The 19,663-nt window shown below is 35.5% G+C and overlaps 1 protein-coding gene across 2 annotated transcripts in view; it reads right to left on the bottom strand.

The window, feature by feature from the left end:
- Window positions 1-19,663, bottom strand: part of HGF (hepatocyte growth factor) — a 57,230-nt gene that overhangs the window by 6,566 nt on the left and 31,001 nt on the right. Inside the window, exons 8-16 of one of the 2 annotated variants that reach the window (XM_027886305.1) lie at window positions 13,207-13,381; window positions 11,627-11,754; window positions 10,113-10,215; window positions 8,090-8,229; window positions 5,936-5,974; window positions 5,367-5,463; window positions 2,581-2,655; window positions 1,841-1,987; window positions 1,048-1,154 (exon numbers count right to left, since the gene is read on the bottom strand). In XM_027886305.1, the coding sequence (XP_027742106.1) occupies window positions 1,048-1,154; window positions 1,841-1,987; window positions 2,581-2,655; window positions 5,367-5,463; window positions 5,936-5,974; window positions 8,090-8,229; window positions 10,113-10,215; window positions 11,627-11,754; window positions 13,207-13,381 (1,011 nt within the window). Of the gene's footprint in view, window positions 1-983; window positions 1,155-1,840; window positions 1,988-2,580; window positions 2,656-5,366; window positions 5,464-5,935; window positions 5,975-8,089; window positions 8,230-10,112; window positions 10,216-11,626; window positions 11,755-13,206; window positions 13,382-19,663 lie in introns of both variants that reach the window. The other variant, XM_027886306.1, reaches the window with a different exon arrangement.

The raw sequence follows: 19,663 nt of genomic DNA, 5'->3' as shown, positions 1-19,663 counted from the left end.
GTCCTTGGATGACAGATGTTATGTATTTACTGTATTACATAACTCCACAACATTGCAAATTCCTTATCAGGTCTCTTAAGCTGAGCTTTCCTGTGATGCTGTGCTCCAGCCCCATGTCCCTGTCCCCCAGACAGCCGATGCCCCCAGAGGATGGCTAATGTGGACGTGCTGGGAACATCAAAGCCAGTCATTTGGGAGAGGGTTGGTACAGATTAATTGCCACCCACAAAGAAATGCAGAGTAATGGCTACAAGGAAGAGGGACTCAGAATTCAAGTCTAGTTTCTGCTCTGCTTCCAGGACAGTGTGAGTATGTTGCTGCTGCTTACTCAGGGTCTGTGGCAAAACAACATTTGAGCACAGTAAATATTGGAGTAATTATTGTCAACTGGCAGCTATTAACTTTATTATCAACACATAATTAGCCAGATATAGCATTTACCAGACTAAATAAATGTCTGTTCTCCCACATATTTGTATTTTCTTCACACAAAAACTGTGTTTAATAAACATTAGGAAGGTTGCAAAGTCAAGTACTCAAAAGTTAGGAAATACCAGACTTAGGGTTGCCTGTGCATTCCTAGTTCAATGTCATTGTGTATGTTTATGAAGTCTTTGATTACATGTTTCTGTATGAGTTTTTTCACAGGACAGCCTACTTTAGGATAGAGAAAGAGACTGCTCATGATGAACCAGATGAACCAGATTTTTTCAAAAACCAACTAGCATTCTGCAAAGTAGTTCTAATTTTTTAACACGTAGATCAATGTTTTTCTTTAGTTCAGTCGTTGAAATGTTTGAATCATTTTGCCTGTCACTTAAGTAACAACAAAAAAGGATAAACTAGTAGAAAATATTCCGTATTAAATTAACTTAGATAAAATGCTCAAATATTTATAACATGAGGAAAAAAAAAAAAGAAACTGTATTTTATAATAAGAAGTTTTGGACAACTGTGGCATCAGGCAATACCAGCAGCCTCACCTATAATGACAAGAGGAAGTAAGCTGTCAACGTATTCATTTAGTTTTTAAAAATAGTTTCTTACATCCAGTGTATCCCCATCCATAAACACTGCAACTGGTCTTCTCTGGAATGGTACATCCAGAAATGGGCAATCGGATTATTTCTACAAAATTTGTCAATATAGCAGGTCTGAAAAGAGAGGAAAATTATAGATACAATAGGTTTTAATCTAACATGTCTCTTAAAAATGGCATTAAGTCTATTATAGACCACAGCAATCAAAAACTGTGCCAATTCTTTTACTTCATTTTTTGTCTTTAAAGAATATGATGGATTCTTCTACCTATTTTTTGTGCTACAGCTGTTACCTGTCAAAAGATTTCTTGAAATGCTGTCACCACCTTTATGCTATTTAACTTGGATTTTAATCTTAAAAGTTAGTAATAATGGCATTTCATTTGAATATACAGTTTTTTGTTAATCTGGAGAGAGTTTGAAAGCTTGAATATACACAAGGATTTAAGTTACAATCTGGTGCTTTTTCTATACATTAAAACCATATACTAGTCCATGTGGGTACTTTATGTTTTTTTCTGTGGTTTTTGTTTTTGTTTTAATTTCCCAACAAACCTAAACATAGTTATCAGGAAAAAAAACCTGTAGGCATGATATTTCAGAATTTGAGTATGGTAGATGGACCTGTATTTTTACATATACCAAATTTCTTTGAATTGGAATTTTAGCCCATGAACACAGCATCTGTAGTAGAGATAGTATCCGTAGGAGATAGTAGAGCAATGAACTTGCAAATCTTATTTAGGTAGAATCTTATCCATCAGATGAAAATCCTGGAATTCACAATAACAGCTACTAACCTGCTAAGTTTCAGTAGGACCAAATCTGACCCTGCAGGGCCATATACCAACTGGGAAATATTCCGGACTTGTCTATGCTTCTCTTCTCCCTTTCCTTTGATATTGTGTACTCCAAGCCAGGCTTTGTAGTCTTTCAAATCTTTGTACCTAAATGAGGTAAGGTTGGTTATGATTTTGCTAAGATAAAATAACTCAAAAAAAATCTGCTTAATGTGATTAGGCTAGAAGATCTTAACTAATGCTCTTCAGCAGAAATGGCTCTATGCTGCCAACTGCTATTCCAAAATCAACATGCTCGAATGTAAGTTTTTGGCCTGAAGCCATTACATAATTTTATCTTTAACTGTTACTAAAATCTAGTTTTTGTTTTGTAATAGTATCCAAACATTTAGATCCTTGGACAGTATGAACCTTTGAACTTTTTGAGATTTGCCCAAGTTTTCTATTTTATTCTGTCCACTTAAGCAGAAGCATGAGATTATTCTCATAAAAAGGCAATTGTCTATTAATGACACTTGGAAAACCTATTTATGCTTCTATGTAAAATAGTCAGAGCTCTTTTAGATTTACAGCAATAATAACAGAAAATACCGAGGTCCCACGGGCCTTTTATATTAGAAAAGCAGTGTTAAAGCCAAACAGGAGGGAAAACTGCTGCATTTAAGTTGAAGAAGTGTTGTGCTGATAAGTTCCCAAAAAATAGATGGATTTTAATATTGCAAAGTTACAGACTACTGTACCGAGAAGGAAAACACTGCCTTGCTGTAAGAACCCACTCCTCCTTTATCAAAGTACCACCACAAATATGCTTATTCCTGGGGGGAAAAAAGAAAAAAAGTTAAAAAATAATAATATTAATTTCTACATAGTCAAAATTTTGAAAGAGTACTTTGCTCCTTACATATTTTTGCAGGTGAAAAGTGGCAGACTGACAATACACAGAAACATGTTTTTGTCCCTTTCTGTACAGTTCTAACACTTACAGTAACATGACTTAGCAAAGATGTACTCTAATGTGCAAAATCAGAAAGATTGTTCATTTAGTGGTTTCAAAGCTGAATTTATAATAAGAGACCTAATTTAAAATTAAAATAATATTTTAAAAAACCAAAAAAAACCCACAAGAAAACAAACAAACAAACAAAAATCAAAAGAGCAAATTCTTTTTACAAGAGCTGGACTCAAACATTCAAGCAAGTCCCCAAAGTGCCACCAGATGTAAACAACATTCGGTCATTATTCATGTAAGTATTATTCAAAGCATTGACCTTAAGGTGGAGAGTTTCTACTTGATTACAAGCCCTAGGAGATTTGTGTCCCCACATACTTCAGTTGGAAACAATCTGCAGAGTATGACATCCTACGTGTGATTATAGAAAACCTGAAGCATAATATATCAAGTAAAATTAAAGCAATTAAGCATGACAGTTCTTTCAAAAAAAAAAAGATTACTGTGGAATGTAGATTAATTAGTTTCCTTCGTTGTGCCTCCAAAATCACATTTATTTTCTGCAGCATTTTGGAAAGGGAATCGGAATTGTCAGCAATTTCAGAAAAGTTTAAAATCTCACAATTTATAAATTCAAATCACACAAATGTTCAAAGCATTGCAAAGAACTTTTGGATGGATATCAGATTCTATATGGAGCTCAAAGACAGCAGAATAACACAAATGTTTAATTTTTTTCTTTTAATTGTATTTTGGTTGAGCAGCAAAATATCTAGTCCAAAAGGCTGTAGTCTTTCTAAAATACAGATTCTCTCCAGTTTTATTATAAAAATGTCACAATCAGTATAAATTAATTCTTGCATGTTATGTTTCCATCAATTATTATTATTTTCCTATATAAGATTTCATCATCTGCTTTAGGAGATAAATTAGTACACTAAGAAGGGTAAACTTCTTATTTAAGTATGGGACAAATTTAGAACTGGTTCCATGAAACAGATGAAATCCATCAAAACATACTTAAATATACTTGATACCAGAATCTGGATTTGAAGAAAAGTTCATTGATTAATTTAACATTTAGAGATGTGCTTTGGTTGCCAAATAAGAATAGTTTCTAAGTGTCACTAAGCCTGCACCATTCAGACGCGGCAATTCCATCTTGAAGCGTAGGTTTTCTTGCAGAAAGTTCTGAAGTCATTAGGATTTTGTTTCAGACAATATTCTATTTGCTTCCTTGGTAACAATACAAAAATAAAGCTACATTTTTATGCCCACATGTAATTGTTCAAAATATATTTTGCTGTTGGAGTATTCCAGGAATCCCTTATTCAAAAAAGGATCTGCAATCATTTAAGCACTCATCTATTTAATGTAATTTTATCACATAGCAAAAAAATTCAGGTTCAACTACCCTTACATTAGCTATTTAAATTTTGGGTACCTAGACATAATTCACCTTACGTGTCTAAAAGTTCCTCAAATATCAAGACTGCTTTTAAAACAGAAAAAAGTGGAACTTTTCCAGATTGATTTAGCCCACCTATCTGGTTACTTAGTCTAGGAATATGGTCATGTTCCTTTAGAAATGTCTTTCTGGACCATTCCCTATGCTTCCAGAAAGGAATAGCTCTGATAGTTCTTGATCTCACAAGATGCAAAAATTACTAAGGATAGGAAGGACTCCTGGAATTCCTCTAGCAATGGAGCGATGTAGAAAATATTTTTTTATCTTTTTGTTTGCTCTCATTTTTTTGTTTAAGATGTCTTTGACAATATAGTTTTAAGACATGTGATGAATCATAAGCTGAAAGAATTGAGCTTTACTTTAGTCTTTTTAGTTGGCTTTTTAGTTGTTTTTGTTTTTTTTTTTCCAGGATAGAAGATATAAGCTGATGCATGAGATATATCCTGTTATAAATTAATGATTCACGCTTCCAGCTGATGAGTTATGAACCAGAGTAACAAACATAGGAAACAGCAATTCTGTGTTCTGGCTTTTACACAGTAGCAAAGTAAGATCTGCCATAATGTAATACATGTGTTAAACATAAGCTGTACGTGTTAGGGTCTTGTTTTACAGAATGAAAAGGGTTTCCTTATAGCTCCTACTTTTTTTTTTTTTTTAATAAATGTTGATTGTATGCAATGATATAAGGAGAAAGCTAAATTTGACATGGGTATAAGTCCTCAATACTACTCTCCACAACTAAATCCTCAGCTGTCACGGTGAAAATATTGATATGAAATTCAATTTTTTTCCTATCAGTCTCTAAAATAATGAATTAACTGAATGCTAAGCCAGTGTTATGAAAAGGTCTGCAGTAATTGAAGGAGGAGAGCAATATGAATGCTTTACAAGTTTATGTGCCTAAGTTAGTAATAATGAACCTGTAAAATATTTCACTAGCAGAGTTCATACTGTAGCATCACCTGTCATCACAGGAATCCCATTTCTCTGCTTTTACAGACTTTAACTGCAATGTAGAATCATTCTTAATATGGTCAACATTTTCTACAGTTCCAAAACAAATGTCCTATTATATGTATTGTCCTTCTAATCAAAGTAATAATTACCTGTAGGTCAAACTAACCACCCATCCTTCGTTAGTTTGTGTTGGGATTCCATTTACAACTCTCAAGTGTTTTGTTGAAGCACAAGGAATGGCAGTATCTGAAAGCAGGTCCAGAGATCACATTTTACTAAAAACAGCAGTAGGAAACCTGCATAGTTGCACATAAGGGCCACAACAAGGGCAATATTTATTACGGATTAACTTTCTTGTGCTAATGAAATATATTTCTAATCCATCAAAACTACCTCAGTGAAGCTAGTAGATCTATATAAATATCCATAGGGAATATAAAATACATACATTTTAGAGGGTTTTTTTAGATTTATGTAGTTAAAAAGCAAACATTGAAAATCGCTGCCAAATCTTACCACCAGCAAGACATGACAGTGAGAACAGATAAAGGAGTGCAATAAAGCTGTTCCCCATTTTCCTCTGGTAAAAGCAATTTTGCTCAGGCTATATGTTTTTTTTTTATAACTTTAACTGTTTTTTACTTGTTTCCCAATTGGAAAGAAATGGTTACTCTTAGGGGATACAGTCATGCATTACACAGTCTATGAACAAACTTACCTTCCAAACTGGTTGTAGTAGGAGTTGTATCACCTTCACCTAGATAGACACATATGATAGCCATAATATAAAATTAAAGCACATTTAAAAATTGAATAAAAATCAACAGCAAATGGCATATTTTTAACTTTAATGATTCACCAAGTTTTAAACTTCAATGATTTCTTTAACACAATTTAGTAAGAACTAACAAGAAGGCAGAATTTTATCCCAACAGAATGAAATGAGAAAGAAACATTTTGAAACAGGACTTTTAACAATTTTTCTACTTGGCTGAATTCTGAATACATCAGGCTACCTATCATGTTCAATTTACATGTTTTATTCAAAAAAACAAATGCTGAAAAATGAAGTTGTGACTTCTCTAAAAGCTTTGAGGAACTATAGAAGTCATATGATTAAATCCAAATAAGACTAAAATAAATTCCAGTTTCCTTAATAACCTTTGAAACTTCAAAAGTCCTTCTCTGTTCCTATTAAAAAAACTTATCAAAATGTGCTGCCCAAAATCTGGTTCAATTCTTCCATCTAGTCCAAGTAAAAAAAATAAAAAAAACCGAAACAGTTACAACAAGGTTGCTTAACCTTCGGTCAAAATGTTTGCCTTCAGTAAAGTCTACAGAGTAACCCAGCATATTGAGCTGGAGGTACAATGGGGGTACAGGTGTAGCTACTGAAAAGTTGCACAAGCAAAATTTAAGCAGTCTCATCCATCATTAAGCAAATATATATAGACATATATATATGTGTGTATATATTCACATATATATGTACATACTGAATATAAAGTTATGGAGTTATATACATAGTTAAGTTTCTGTGTGCATGTGCATGCATATGCATACATATGTGTATATATATGTATATATACATTTATATATATATATATATATATATATGTATATATGTAATGTAGTTTGAATAGACCAGTTAAAGGTTCCAAGTAAGTTCATTGGGGAACTGTCAGAATTTTTTCTGTACTGGTTAAGCTATGGTACTGGTTAGTCTACTGAGTGAGCTACTAGTGGTTTAATAGTAGTCCATATGAGTTACAGTTGTAAGACAGATATAGTCCCACTCTGAAGTTTGACTGCAGTCACCAGTGCAGCATTACCCTAGAAATGTTTTCTGTGAATATTTCTTTAGGAATTCATAGACTGTTCAAGCAGAATACGTGAACAAAAAAATATATTTCTTCAGCTGTATTTTTAATTTATATTTACACAAATAACCTTTTGCGCAGTTTGTTTACTCTTCTCATAGATGCCAAAGCATCACCTGAGACTTCAAATATCACTTTTTAGAGATGCAGGAGTTCAGACTATTGAGGAATTGCAGCAGACTGCCGCTAGGAATGAATGTAACATTATCCTTAACCTCTAGAGATCAAAGATGTATTCAAAAGTCTGATTTACCATTTAAGTGTTCTCCTAGGATACACAGCAGAGTAATTTAGAAATAGAACTGAAGAGAAAGATTTTGATCATAAATATGAATTGTACATTTTTCAGCATAAAACTGTCTTTTTCCACTTATCATCAGTTTGTTACTGAGTTCCCTAGGACTTTTAATTCTGTTTGTTTAAGTTATTTAGATTTAAACATTCAACTTCGGGGGCGTAATTTTCCTAATTCTTGCCAGGAGTTAAATCATCCCATAAACATCTGAAAGCAGAATCTAATCTGTATAGCACACATACACTTCAGCATATATACAGTGAGTTATCCTAACTTTACAAATACAGATCACACAAAGAGACTCTGAAGTTTGCAGCTCAGAAGATAACTCTCCCTGGGTTTCTTGAGGCCACAGCCAGCATTCTGACCACCAGACAATTCTTTGTCTCCATCCAGCCCTCATTCAATAGCTAGATCTGCTGGAAAATGTTTGACCATCTGTAATAGCCCTTTTGTGCTCCTGCTGAATAAATAAGCCTTGAAATCTCCAAGCTGGTCAAGGAAAAGAACCCCTTGTTCATATATTGCACAAGCAGCTTCTGTCTGCTCCTTCTCAGTCACGCACAATTGATTCTTGATAGAATCACACATTTTCCACTGCCACAAGTGACAATAGAAAGGTGTGCATATGCCTGTGAAACCATGGCTTCACTGGGACAGCACAGCTGACAGTGCCAGAGGCATAGCAAGTACTCACATCGAGAAATAGGGCAGTAATCCCAGGGAACAAGAGGATCATCTGTGTAACACCAGGGACCATGAAAATCATCATCTGGATTGCGGCAATAGTTTTTCTTCAGTTTACTAACATCTGGTTCTCTGAATATTTGTATATGCCTACAGGGAAAAAAAAAATTCAAAGTGCTGAAAAGCTTTATACTATAGCCCAAATTTTCAAAGGTTAAATGTTGCTTTGCTCCACATTGTACTATTAGCTGATTGAGAAGCCTACAGGTCAGGGTTTAGGGCTGGTTAAAATCAAAGGGAAGATGAGACCCAAATATTTGCTGGATCTGGGTCCAAGTTTCCTCTGGTTGGTATTTTAAGCACTATGTCCACTGGACAGCCGGGAGGTTTCTAGATCTCCCAGTCAAGCTAAAATCTCTAGATACCATCAGGAGGGATCATTACACTGACTAGAAGAGTTCCTGTGATGTCCTCAGCAACCTGCAGTCCTCTCTGGGCAGCACAGGTACCTTCTCCTTTGCAGGTTAAGAACACAAGGGAGCATTGAATCTGCAAAGCTGAGTCATAGACAAAGGAAGGGCAAACTAAGAAGGTTAGCAAGGCTGAACAACAGGCAAGCAGAAGGATGAATGGCTCAAATAAACTGCAGTGATAGGTCACCTAAGTTTCACCTACATGGGATACTTTAATGGGGGAATTTGGGGGTCACAATATGAAGCAGAGAAATCTGGTTTTTTTCTGGCTTGCCAGACACAAGGATACAGGCTTCCTTAGTTACAGCTGTACTGCTCTTGTAGTTCATAACCAACCACGTATGCTGCCTCTAGCACACCCACAACCAGAGAAACTGTTCCAGTGAGACAGATAACTCCCCAAAGAAGTTCCCAGATGGAAAATGTGTGGGAGTAAGAAAAGAAAGGCTGATCTGTGCTCAATTAGATGAATGCAATTGCATCAAGCATCCAGTAGGTTTATACTGTCTCATTCACAGCTAACTAAAGACTTATCAGCCTTCTCAGAAGTTATAATCTTAAACCTCTGCTTCCCTTACATGGACAGCACACTGGAATATGTATCCTCTCTCTTACCCTCCATGGGGAAAAACACATGTAGTCCTGGTGACAGTTCCAGACAGGGCCACTGAAGTCTACCTTTTGCAATACAGCTTCCCCAAAGGATGACTTACTGACTTACACACTGTCCTGGCTGACAATCACATCAGCAGAAGGAATCAGGGACAGCCAGATTACAAAGGACAAAAATGACCAACGTGTTGGGCACTATGACTCAACAACAAGTACCAAAGCTAATATAGCCATATTTGCTTCAGCTTCAGAAATCAAAGGAAAGTGAAGGAGAAGCTGTTTCCATCGAGGCCATCGGTGTGTGTGATATCTCACAGAAAGCAAAATTTTAGATAAATCCCTTGTTTTGTACTTTCTGCTGACTCATTTTACTTCAACAAATAAATTAAACTTACTTTCCATCTCCTCTACTTGAATATGAAGCCAAAGTAATGATAAACTACAGAAACTGCAAGTCTTTTTAATGGCATTTGATGTCAGCATCATTAGGTTGTAGACTCAAGATTCAGCTTCAGGCAGCAAGAGACATTAGGTGGTTTCAAGTCCAACCTCCTCTTTGAAGCAATGTGAGCTATGAGATTAGGTTGATGAGATAATAATTTCCTGCCTCATTCCTGCTATCCTCTCATCGCACAAAACTTTTAAGGACAAAGATGGGGTAAAATAGGCCAGTAAACTAAATACTAAGAAACGTCCCAACGCCTGAAGTTAGTGGTTAGCCTGAACAAAGACATGTTGTGTAACATATTTAAACATGAAGAAAATAGAAAAAGATAAAGGTAAAAAGCAAACAAACAAACAAAAAAAGCACAACAAAAAAAGATACTAAAAGTTCCAGGGAATAAGGGCCTACTTTAGAATTACTGCAGATGAGGAAGAGTTGCCATCTGGAGGCAGTATTTATTCTGGACACTCTGAACCATCTCTTTCTGTTTCATATGTACACACCTACGTAAGTCTTCAATATTTTTGTCCCATGCGGAGCAAGTTAGTCCAAATCTTGTCTTGGATAGATTCCCCATGTAACTCTTGCCATTGCCACGATAACAATCTGAAAAAAAGAATGTTGAGACAAAGAAGTGGAGGGTGATTGTGCAACACTAAAAAGAAAACTTTTCCTTTCCATTTGTAATCAAAATTACTAAACACAAGTGTTCTATTTAGCAAATGCTATATAATATAAATCAGACAATGATATAAGTCAAATCAGAAAGAAAATGGGAGAAAGTTTTAAAATTTTAAATTCTGTCTTACTTAGATAAACTTGGAAAATTTCTTTTATAAATAGTTTGTTTATGATTAATTTAGAGGAGTCACACATAATATCCTAAAAGTTGTCAGAAGCTGGGTTATACAAGACAAAGCAAAAATGCTCCCCTATTCTTCCCTCCTCAAAAAATAGGCACTCAGCCTATTTGAAACAGTTTAGCTCTGTGTAGATTCCGGATACTGGCAACTGTGTATAATTCTAGGCTTAAGTAATACTTCAGCAAAATCAAAAAATCAACATGACTTTAATTTTAATGTAATTCAAAAACTTGCCTGTTTGTTCCAGCAGAAGTCATGTTTAATTCATAAGCTTTTATCACAAGCCTTTTTGAGACTTTTCAAGAGGATTGTTTAAAATTATCGTTACTACAAAGACTTCTTGCATAAAGCATTTAATTTCACATTCATCTGTAATTTTACTTTTTGATAATTGATACTTTACAAGAAACACAGAATGAAAGTAAAAGTTTAATTCTTTCTCTAACTATTGCAATAGCATATTTTTCAAATTTACAAAAAAAATTGTCTAAAATTTTTTAATTTTATGATTGGAGAAATGCATTTGTGTAGATATTAATGGAGTTTGATGTAGGATTATAGGTCTGAGGTCTTAGCCTCAGTTTATGCTATGATTGACATCAGTTCTCAGGATGCCATAATACTCTAATAATGATTGCAATAATACTCTAATAATTACATATTAGAGTAACACCAAGACCTCATGGGAAAAACATTTACATGAAGACTCAAGAGTGGACCTCACAAGCAAAGGTATCTAAGAGGATCAATTCCTTTTAGACAAGGAGGCATATGCAAAAAAAAAAAAAGCTTTTGGTGGCCTCATGTGCAATTTTAGATGGACTGTGAACCAAGGAAATCATCTCAGCTCTGGAAAAATGCCTTTCAGATTAAGAAAGGTAAAGACAGCGGAGCAGATACACAGATTCACCTTCTCTAAAAGTCAGATCCAATACTAAATCTTTGCTGCAGCTTTCCCTGCTGGAATCAAAAATTGAACCGAGGAATGAATCTCATTTACACCACGATGAATCCCAAGTACACAAATAAAGCCAAAGCAGAACCACACAGGTGTAATACAGATACAACTTCTCCAGTTTTCAAGCCTGTCTATCCGCTGTTTGGAACAGTACAGCATTCACTTAAAATCACGTTATCACCCTTTCCTCTGTTACCTTGTTCATTTGATACATCACACTTAGGAATCTGGGAACAATAACCAATACGGATGTTTGGGTCAGTGGTAAAACACCAGGGTGATTCAGATCCATCTGGGTTTCGGCAGTAGTTCTCCCTCAAATCCCTATAAAAATAAATATGTTAGCTCACAGCAGGGATAACTTAAATCCACTGATGCATTCCATTGCTTTTTATTATGAGTTAAGAAATATATAAGCTCCTTCAGGTCTCTATGTTACTGATCAGTGTCAAGTGCAGGGAGATGAGGAGCCAGTAAGAACACAGTGTCCAGAAAAATATAGTAATTGTTATAAGAATGTGTTTATGGGAATTCATTTTCAGCAGACGTATGTTTTGACTGGATATAAGAATTCATTTGAAGATTAACAATATTTTCAATATTGCTTATTTTCATTCCGAGTTCTCCATCAAAATTTGCATACAACTGACATTGGATACACCTGCAATCCATTACAAGTGCTTTTAAATACAAACATTACCAAAGGACTTAAAATTCCCTGTATTTTCAGTGGTTCTACTGAGTTTAGAGAGAGAAGAGTCCTGTAGACAATCAGTGACTCATTTAAGAGACTGAATCTTGGAAAATAAAAAATGTATGCTGAAATTCTATACAGCTGTTACCTTTAAAATAAAAGTTAGTCACAAGGGAACATTTTTAAATGTCTTTCACAGCTTGCATGAAATAGTCAAACCTCTTAAATGTGAGCTTTATTTTCCCACCTCCTGACAGTTTTTGCCATGTTCTGTGTATCTATATATTTCACTGTATTTTTCCACCTGCAACACTTACTGATAACAGATTATGGAAAGAATGGGCCTAACACTGTAATTCTTACTGATTTCTAACCATTAACAAAGACATTTGGTACAAACCAAGCTGTGGCTCCATGCTGGTCAGCAAGGTTTCCTCTATACTCAGTTTAAAAAGGACTGAAAGAACATTACTAAGATAACTGTCTAAAATTAGTAGATTATTCACATCCTGGGAGTTTATGAACTGCACAGAAATGTTTGATGACCAGTGGCCCCTCAGGTAAAAGCAGTCCTATTGATGCAAGTACATTTAGCAATGAGACAGAAAAAGGACTTTAAATATGAAAAATAAAAGAAGTGTTGCCAAATATTATAAATGTTAAGTACTGCCAAGAAGTTTACATTTAGTCAATATTTAAGATATATGAGTTAAAGTCAGCAATCAGAGTGTAAACAAGTATTTAGTTCCATGAAAGAAAAATGATGATAATATACCAGCACTATTGGGATTCAGGTCCCAGTCTGGAAAGCATCCAGACACTTCACAATCATATTTGAAGAAAAAGTTCATAAAAGCCCCCAGGGTTTCACAGAAGTTCGTCTAGAACTACTATTTTGAGATCTGAAGAACTGATTTTCCCACGTTCAAATGGTTTTCAGCATCAGCAGGTTCAGTGAACACATCAGAATGCAGAGCAGGGATAGAGACCCCATGGCTTACTTCAGTGGTATGACTTTTTAAACATTTTAAGACTAAACTCTTTTCCCACTGGAGTAATAATACCCACACACCCCTACTCACTTGCATTTGAAGTTCTCAGGGGTGATGTTGTGCTGGTGAGGAAACTGAGAGTCCCATCTCTGGCACTGGATTCCACTCCATATGGTGCTGACTGTGCCACGGTAACCCTCACCCTGGCCCTGGATACACGTTGAAGTCTCAGCTGCTGCCTCTGTGCTGTTCATGATGCTTTCATCTGCAGACCCAGAGAATAAATGCTGTTTCACTCTCTTAAAGCTGGCTGAGGATGTCAGGTTTGAACTCTACTTTGCAGTTCAAACCATGATAATTGGAGTTCTTTGGTGAAACTGCCAATGTGATTACAGAATAATTTTTCTCCTCTTCCCATTTACAGCATCCACAAAATCAAAAAAAGTGCTAGGCCTTATGTTAGTTTATCCACTTGCATGCAGAGAATCTGCAGCATTGAATAGCTTTTGTTCTTTGAGACACCTGGTCTATGCTGTATCATTAAAGGTCAGAAGATATTCTTGATTATTTTTTCCTGTTCAGCAAATATCTTCTCATTCGCTCAGGTTTACAAAACTGAGTGACCACCCACGTGTGCACTGTTATACATGTTAATACATATTTGCAGGAATAAAATGCAATTGGTTTTGTCTAATGAATTCATAGAATATCAAGTCACAGGAAAAAAAGATGCAGATAAAAAGTTAAAGCAAAAGATAAATCCTATTATAAAGTAATGTGCTAACTTCTCCTTGAAGTTTTTGGGGAGTTTTGTCCCTTGTACAGTTAAAAAAAGGGGAAAAAGTCCAGCTTTTGAAATCAAAGATCAGTGTGCTCTACAGAGAGACAAATGCTTTAAAGACTAAGAAATTCAAGAGACTCAAGATCTTTTACAGATGTTGATATACTCTGCACTCACCCTGGTGTGGGCTGTCTTGAACCAAATTCAGAAAAACAGTGGTTTTCAAATGACTCATTCACATAACTTGAAAGTCTTTTTCTGTTTCTTATGCAATTTTCATAATTGCAAATTAATGGCAAAGATATTGCATCAGATATATACAAAGTAGTACAAAACAAAATACACTGCAGTAAGAACAACACTTCTATAATGACCCCAAAGGTTCCCAACAAAATATTTCTGTAAGTAACTGCCCTTTTTTTTGCAATTTATATTGTTTACAAGACTAGTTTTATAACTTACTGTAAAAGTATTAGTTGCCCACAATAAGTATATTAATAAAGTTTTTTAATTAGTTTTCTTTGAAAGGGCCCAGTGAATAGAACAGTACTTGTGTGTTACTCATAATATACCTCACTCCTGATAACTTGAGCCAGTTTTATGAGCTTGGAGAGAAAATGGATCTTGAGGAAACCAAATGTCATAACAGATGGTTTTGGCTGATTTGCTGACTGATCTTTGACGTTAAAGATCACTTCCCTGTCAAATGATAACATCAAGTTGTGCAGTTGAATTATACATTTATGCATGCATCCCTTTTGCTCTTCATCTGGTTGATGTTTTCAGACCAGTTTCTCATGGTCAAATTCATTTCCTGCCCTTCCTTCCAAGGGCACTTTTTCTCCAAATGTTGTCCCATTTCAATGTGATTGTGAGTTCCAAGCTCATTCCAGAGTCAAAAGGATATGGCACTGCAAGTATCACAAGCAGGTTTCTGCAAGCTGACGAATGTGCTCTTTCTAGTGGATTCATCAAACAGACTTGCAGCTAGTAACTATATTTGTAGTGTTTATAGATTACTTTTAAAATAATTGGACTACAAAAAGATAAATTTATACAAGTAATAGAAATAAATAGGTGAATATTTCAGTTTTCCATCATAAATAACATATAAAACATATTGGAATTATATTCTAAAATAGCTTCTAAGTTGATTACAGTGAACATTGCTATGCCACATTCAAATATATATCAGTCTTTTCAAAAAATACATGCAAATGTAAGAGATGTAGTGAATAACTTGGGGAGAGGGGGAAAAGAGTTTTCTAATATGAAAATTTCAGCATAAATCCTGGTTTCATAATATTTTATAAGTAAATTAATAAACTATAACTGCATAATTCTAGCAAAAAGTCTTCTTAAATAATACTACTAATAAGGCATTAAAAATCAACCTAATAAAAGCTGTTGCAAATACCTTATATATGCACAAGTTACTGTTTCAACTGTAATGAACTATACAGTACATCTAGTGTGCACTCAGTTATACTACGGAAAAAGTAATTGGGTTGGCATTTATATATCATTGTGTGGGTCTGGGTTTTTTTAAATCACATACCTGGAATGAAGTTAGTAATGCATCAACTGATTTAAGCAAGGCCATAGTCACTTTGTAGAGCATTCCTGCTTGTACATCTACATATACACAGCTTATTGTCAAACCTTACACTGCGTGTCTGGACAGTGACCTCTATCTGTAGATCAGATTTTACAGCTTGTCCATGTCAAAATGTCCTATGTAAAGGCACCAGACAAACTTAACTTTCATAGTGCCATGAATACTTGCACAGCCAAGCCACCTCTGGAAAGACTAAGAGAGAAATCCTTTCAAAATCTACAATGTGATTATCTCCTGCTACTTTGTGGCAGCTCTCAATAGGAATTCTAGTAATGAAAATGACTGCTAGAATATTCTCCTTTTAATTAATACAGCAGTTCCTTCATTCTAAAAGGTCCACAAACCCCTCCCCAAACTCTTCTTGCTGTACCACTTGCATTTGCTACAAATGTCTCATTTTAAAAAATGAAAAATGAGACTCCAAAATATTTCTGAAATATAATTCTGAAGCAAATCCCTTTCTGGTTATTGAGTCTCACAGAAAACTCAAACTTACCAATAAAGGCTTGAGAAATCCATCATTCAGCTGGTGATTTCCGCAAACAGTCATGATGGGAACAGTCTCCCTGTTCCTGTTAATAAAAGTTGGGCTGGATGTGCACAGGAACATGCAAGAGCTTGAGGAGCAGTGCCTGCCTCACCAGGCATTACAGAGGGGCTCTGCAGACTATAAGGCAGTGCCCAGGTTGTCCAAGCCTACAACTGATACAGTCATCTGGATTCACTATTGGTCTTGTTCTTGAGGTTAACTACTCATGACCCACATAGCCAATTGTCTAAAGTTTAATAATTCTGAGCATGAACATCAGATGTGCAGAGCACTGGTGAAAGAGTCCCGAGACCACACACACCAGTTCTCTCACAAGGCAAGATCTAGATCAAAATAAAAATCCATAAAGCTGAATTCCCATCCTTATCCCCGCAATTTCTCTAAAATATAAATTAAGATCTGCAAACCAAAGGCTTGTTCCAAAGACATTATGAATTAAGCTAGATTAATTTAAAATGAGTAAGCAATCCTTATTTTGCATTACTTACTAATATTTCATAGTATAAGTTCACAGGATTTTTTTGCTTCAGCTCAACTTTTAAAGTTCTGAACTGAGATTAAAAGTATTGTTAAAGGAAGAGCACACAAAGTATCATCTTATAAAAGACTACTATTTATGATTTATTGATTAAATGTCACTTCTTACTGCTGTATAAAAGTTCATTATGAGCAGAAGAATTTGGTAATTGTCAGCAGCATTTTGCTACTTTTGAACTTTGTGGGTTTGGGTTTTTTTTCTAACTCTGGATGAGTAAGATTAACCATGTAATTCAGCCAGCTACATGAGGGGATTTCCAATTAGTATTTCCACGTCCACATGTTCACTCTGAAGTCCCCAACCAAAGTGTAATTATGTAAAAGTATCCTTTTTCCATAAAACCTTCCCTATTTTGATTCATCAAAATACATAGTTTTATTAATAAGGGCCAGCTAATGCATTCACAGAAGCTTAAGTAAAAAGATGAAACATTATCCAGAGTTTCATGTGTAAAGCCACAGATAGTCTCTCAGTTCTGGTTCTCACAGTAACACCAGCATGAGGGATCAGCAGGGGCCTTGAGTCACTCGACAGCTGAAGTAACCAGTTAGAGTACTATTTCTGTCTTTAATCCCAGTGACCCAGAAGAAAATCCTGCACAAATTTTAGGTCAATGGTGAAGCTCCTACCGACTTAAAAGAAGATAGAGATGTTGCTGGAGAAATCATGGGGGGTTTTTATTGCAGTACAATCTATGTATTTTTGGAAAAAGACATAGCTGGAAAGAAGCAGAGTCCTAAATCACATCATGAGGAAAATACCTGCTTTTTATATTCTTGTAATGTGTTTTCTGCAGTGTCAGTCAGCAAAAAGAAAATATGCCCCGATTAGCAACAAAATGTTTTAAAAATTAGATTTTAAACATGATCCGTGCAATTCTGCAAATGTCACTAAGAAAGCTGAGGGATGTTTTGAAGCTGCTCATGCTCATTTGCATTGCCTGCAGGCATCCCTACCTCAAGCAATGGCATCTACTGTTCTGGGCAGTAGGTTAGCGGCAGTTCCTTCCTTTTCCTGTTTTCTTCAATGTACTATTTCACAATCAAGCAACATGTGGAAGACTCACTGATTTCTAGTGTTTTGCTTTTTTTCAGTAAAAACAAATGAGAAAGTGAAGAAACCAATTAAAGCCAAGCTTGAGAATCACAATATTGAAGAACTCATTGTCACCTAAAACCTGCACGTGTACAGTTCATTTGTCCTTGAGCAGAGAGAGATCTTTCCAGGTAATTTCAATGTCTACAACAGGACTTTAAATCTAAACAATGTTTGGTTTAAATCCATTTTAAAAAAACCAGTAAAAATGTATGTCCTCTGGTTTAGCGTTCTTAAATCTCACTTTTAAAAATTATCATAAAAATTATGAAAAGGATTTAAGAAGGATGCTTTCTGAGGGAATGTAGATTAAAGTGATGCATAAACAGTGAATGCTGGACCTATTCTACGTCTCTGTATGAAGCAAGATGGAAGGTAACACTTTATCGTCTACTAAATATCAGTCTTTTTTCACTGCCTCCTTTCTATAAACATCTTTATCTTATACAAATATTAAGCTTAAACTGAGTGTAACTTCTATTTGTTTACATACTATGATTCAACAAATAACTTTTTATTCAGAACTTCGCATTCAAATGGGCAGTTGAAATCTCTGTTTCTAAAGAATGAGTAATTTAATATTAGTGGGTATTTTGCCTTCCCAAAAGTTATAGGCACACTGCAATGGTTCATTTTACAACTTAGAGTCTCAATTTTATTGTTTCATTACTTGTTCTTTCCCATCAAACCTGGATCTTTATTGAATGCTCTCAAGGGTTTTCAGGCCTCAGTCACTCCTGCCTACTGTCTATGAATGCTGACAGCAAAGGCTAAATCCATAGTAAAGGCATCTGGGCTGGTTGGAAATCAGGTAGGCATCAGACAGAACACTGTCCTTAATAATTCCATACAGCTCTGAAGCTCTCAAATGACTGACATAAGCAGTTTAATTTCTGGGCCTCAGCATCTCTCTTATAGCCTTATAGCTCATCCATAGAAGGGCTGTTATCCTTTTTTTTTATTATTTATTTTAAAGTAGCATTAGTTCCCTACTCCCATCTTCCCTTAGTTCATGTCCTCATTCATGCCATAATAACAGTAATTTTGTTTTTTTCATGTTTGCTGTCACTGCTTCCATTTCTTCATTTCATCCTACACTTCTTCATTGCTGTTACTTGTTCTTTTATCCTCTCTTCTAACTAAAAATTGTCTTGAGCCAAAACCACAGACACATATGTGAGCAACTTCAAACCAGTCCTGGGGTCCCTGAAGTCTTAATCCAAATCCAGTTTTTGCAGCTTGAGCCATCTCTAATTTCTAATTGTTCCTGTCATCTCTTTCTCACAGCCCTGGCTGTAAGCCACAATGTTTTATGCTGCATTCTGTGCTTGGAAGTAAAATTACAATGCCCTCTCTCTCTTCAGTCTTAAATCCATATTTATTTTCTAAATGCTTCCTTCCACTGACTTTTTTGCTGAAAATTTTGTATATGAGCTGTTGTCAGCATTTTGGCTATAGAGCATACTAGCACTCATGACATGTAGCAAAAGCCACAAGCAGCATGCAGCCTTGTGGTCACTCCCCCAAAGAGAGGACACCTACATTTTTGTATAAGGTCCAAAAACTTGGATTTGCAAAGCATTTTTCCTAATTAGAATTTCTTGTAAATTAAATAAACAGTCCTCAGCATAGGAATTAAAAACCTGTGTGAGAATCCAAACCACAAAGCTATAAAGACCTATAACTCATGATGTTCTCTTTTTAGTGTACTGAGATTGCAAACAGCCACAGCTTCAGAAACACAGAGCAGCCACCGAAACTCGGAATAGCCAAGTGTTTTGGGCTCCCTGCTAGGAGGTGGGAAAAGAGTTTTTCTATGTGCCTCAAAAAAGGCAGAAAACCGAAAACAGGACTTGGATATTTTGTGTTGGTATTCCGGCCATCACGCTGTTGATACACCAGTAGTATCAGCAATAAATTCCCTCTCTGGATTATAAAAGAAGGCACTGAGTAGCATTGCATCTT

The sequence above is a fragment of the Empidonax traillii genome, unplaced genomic scaffold (assembly GCF_003031625.1).
Source record: "Empidonax traillii isolate 1590-97213 ecotype Southwest subspecies unplaced genomic scaffold, ASM303162v1 scaffold185:size1678824, whole genome shotgun sequence".
In the NCBI taxonomy this organism is placed as follows: domain Eukaryota; kingdom Metazoa; phylum Chordata; class Aves; order Passeriformes; family Tyrannidae; genus Empidonax; species Empidonax traillii.
Note: the sequence above shows the minus strand (reverse complement) of the source record. Positions and strands in the feature narration are given on the sequence as shown.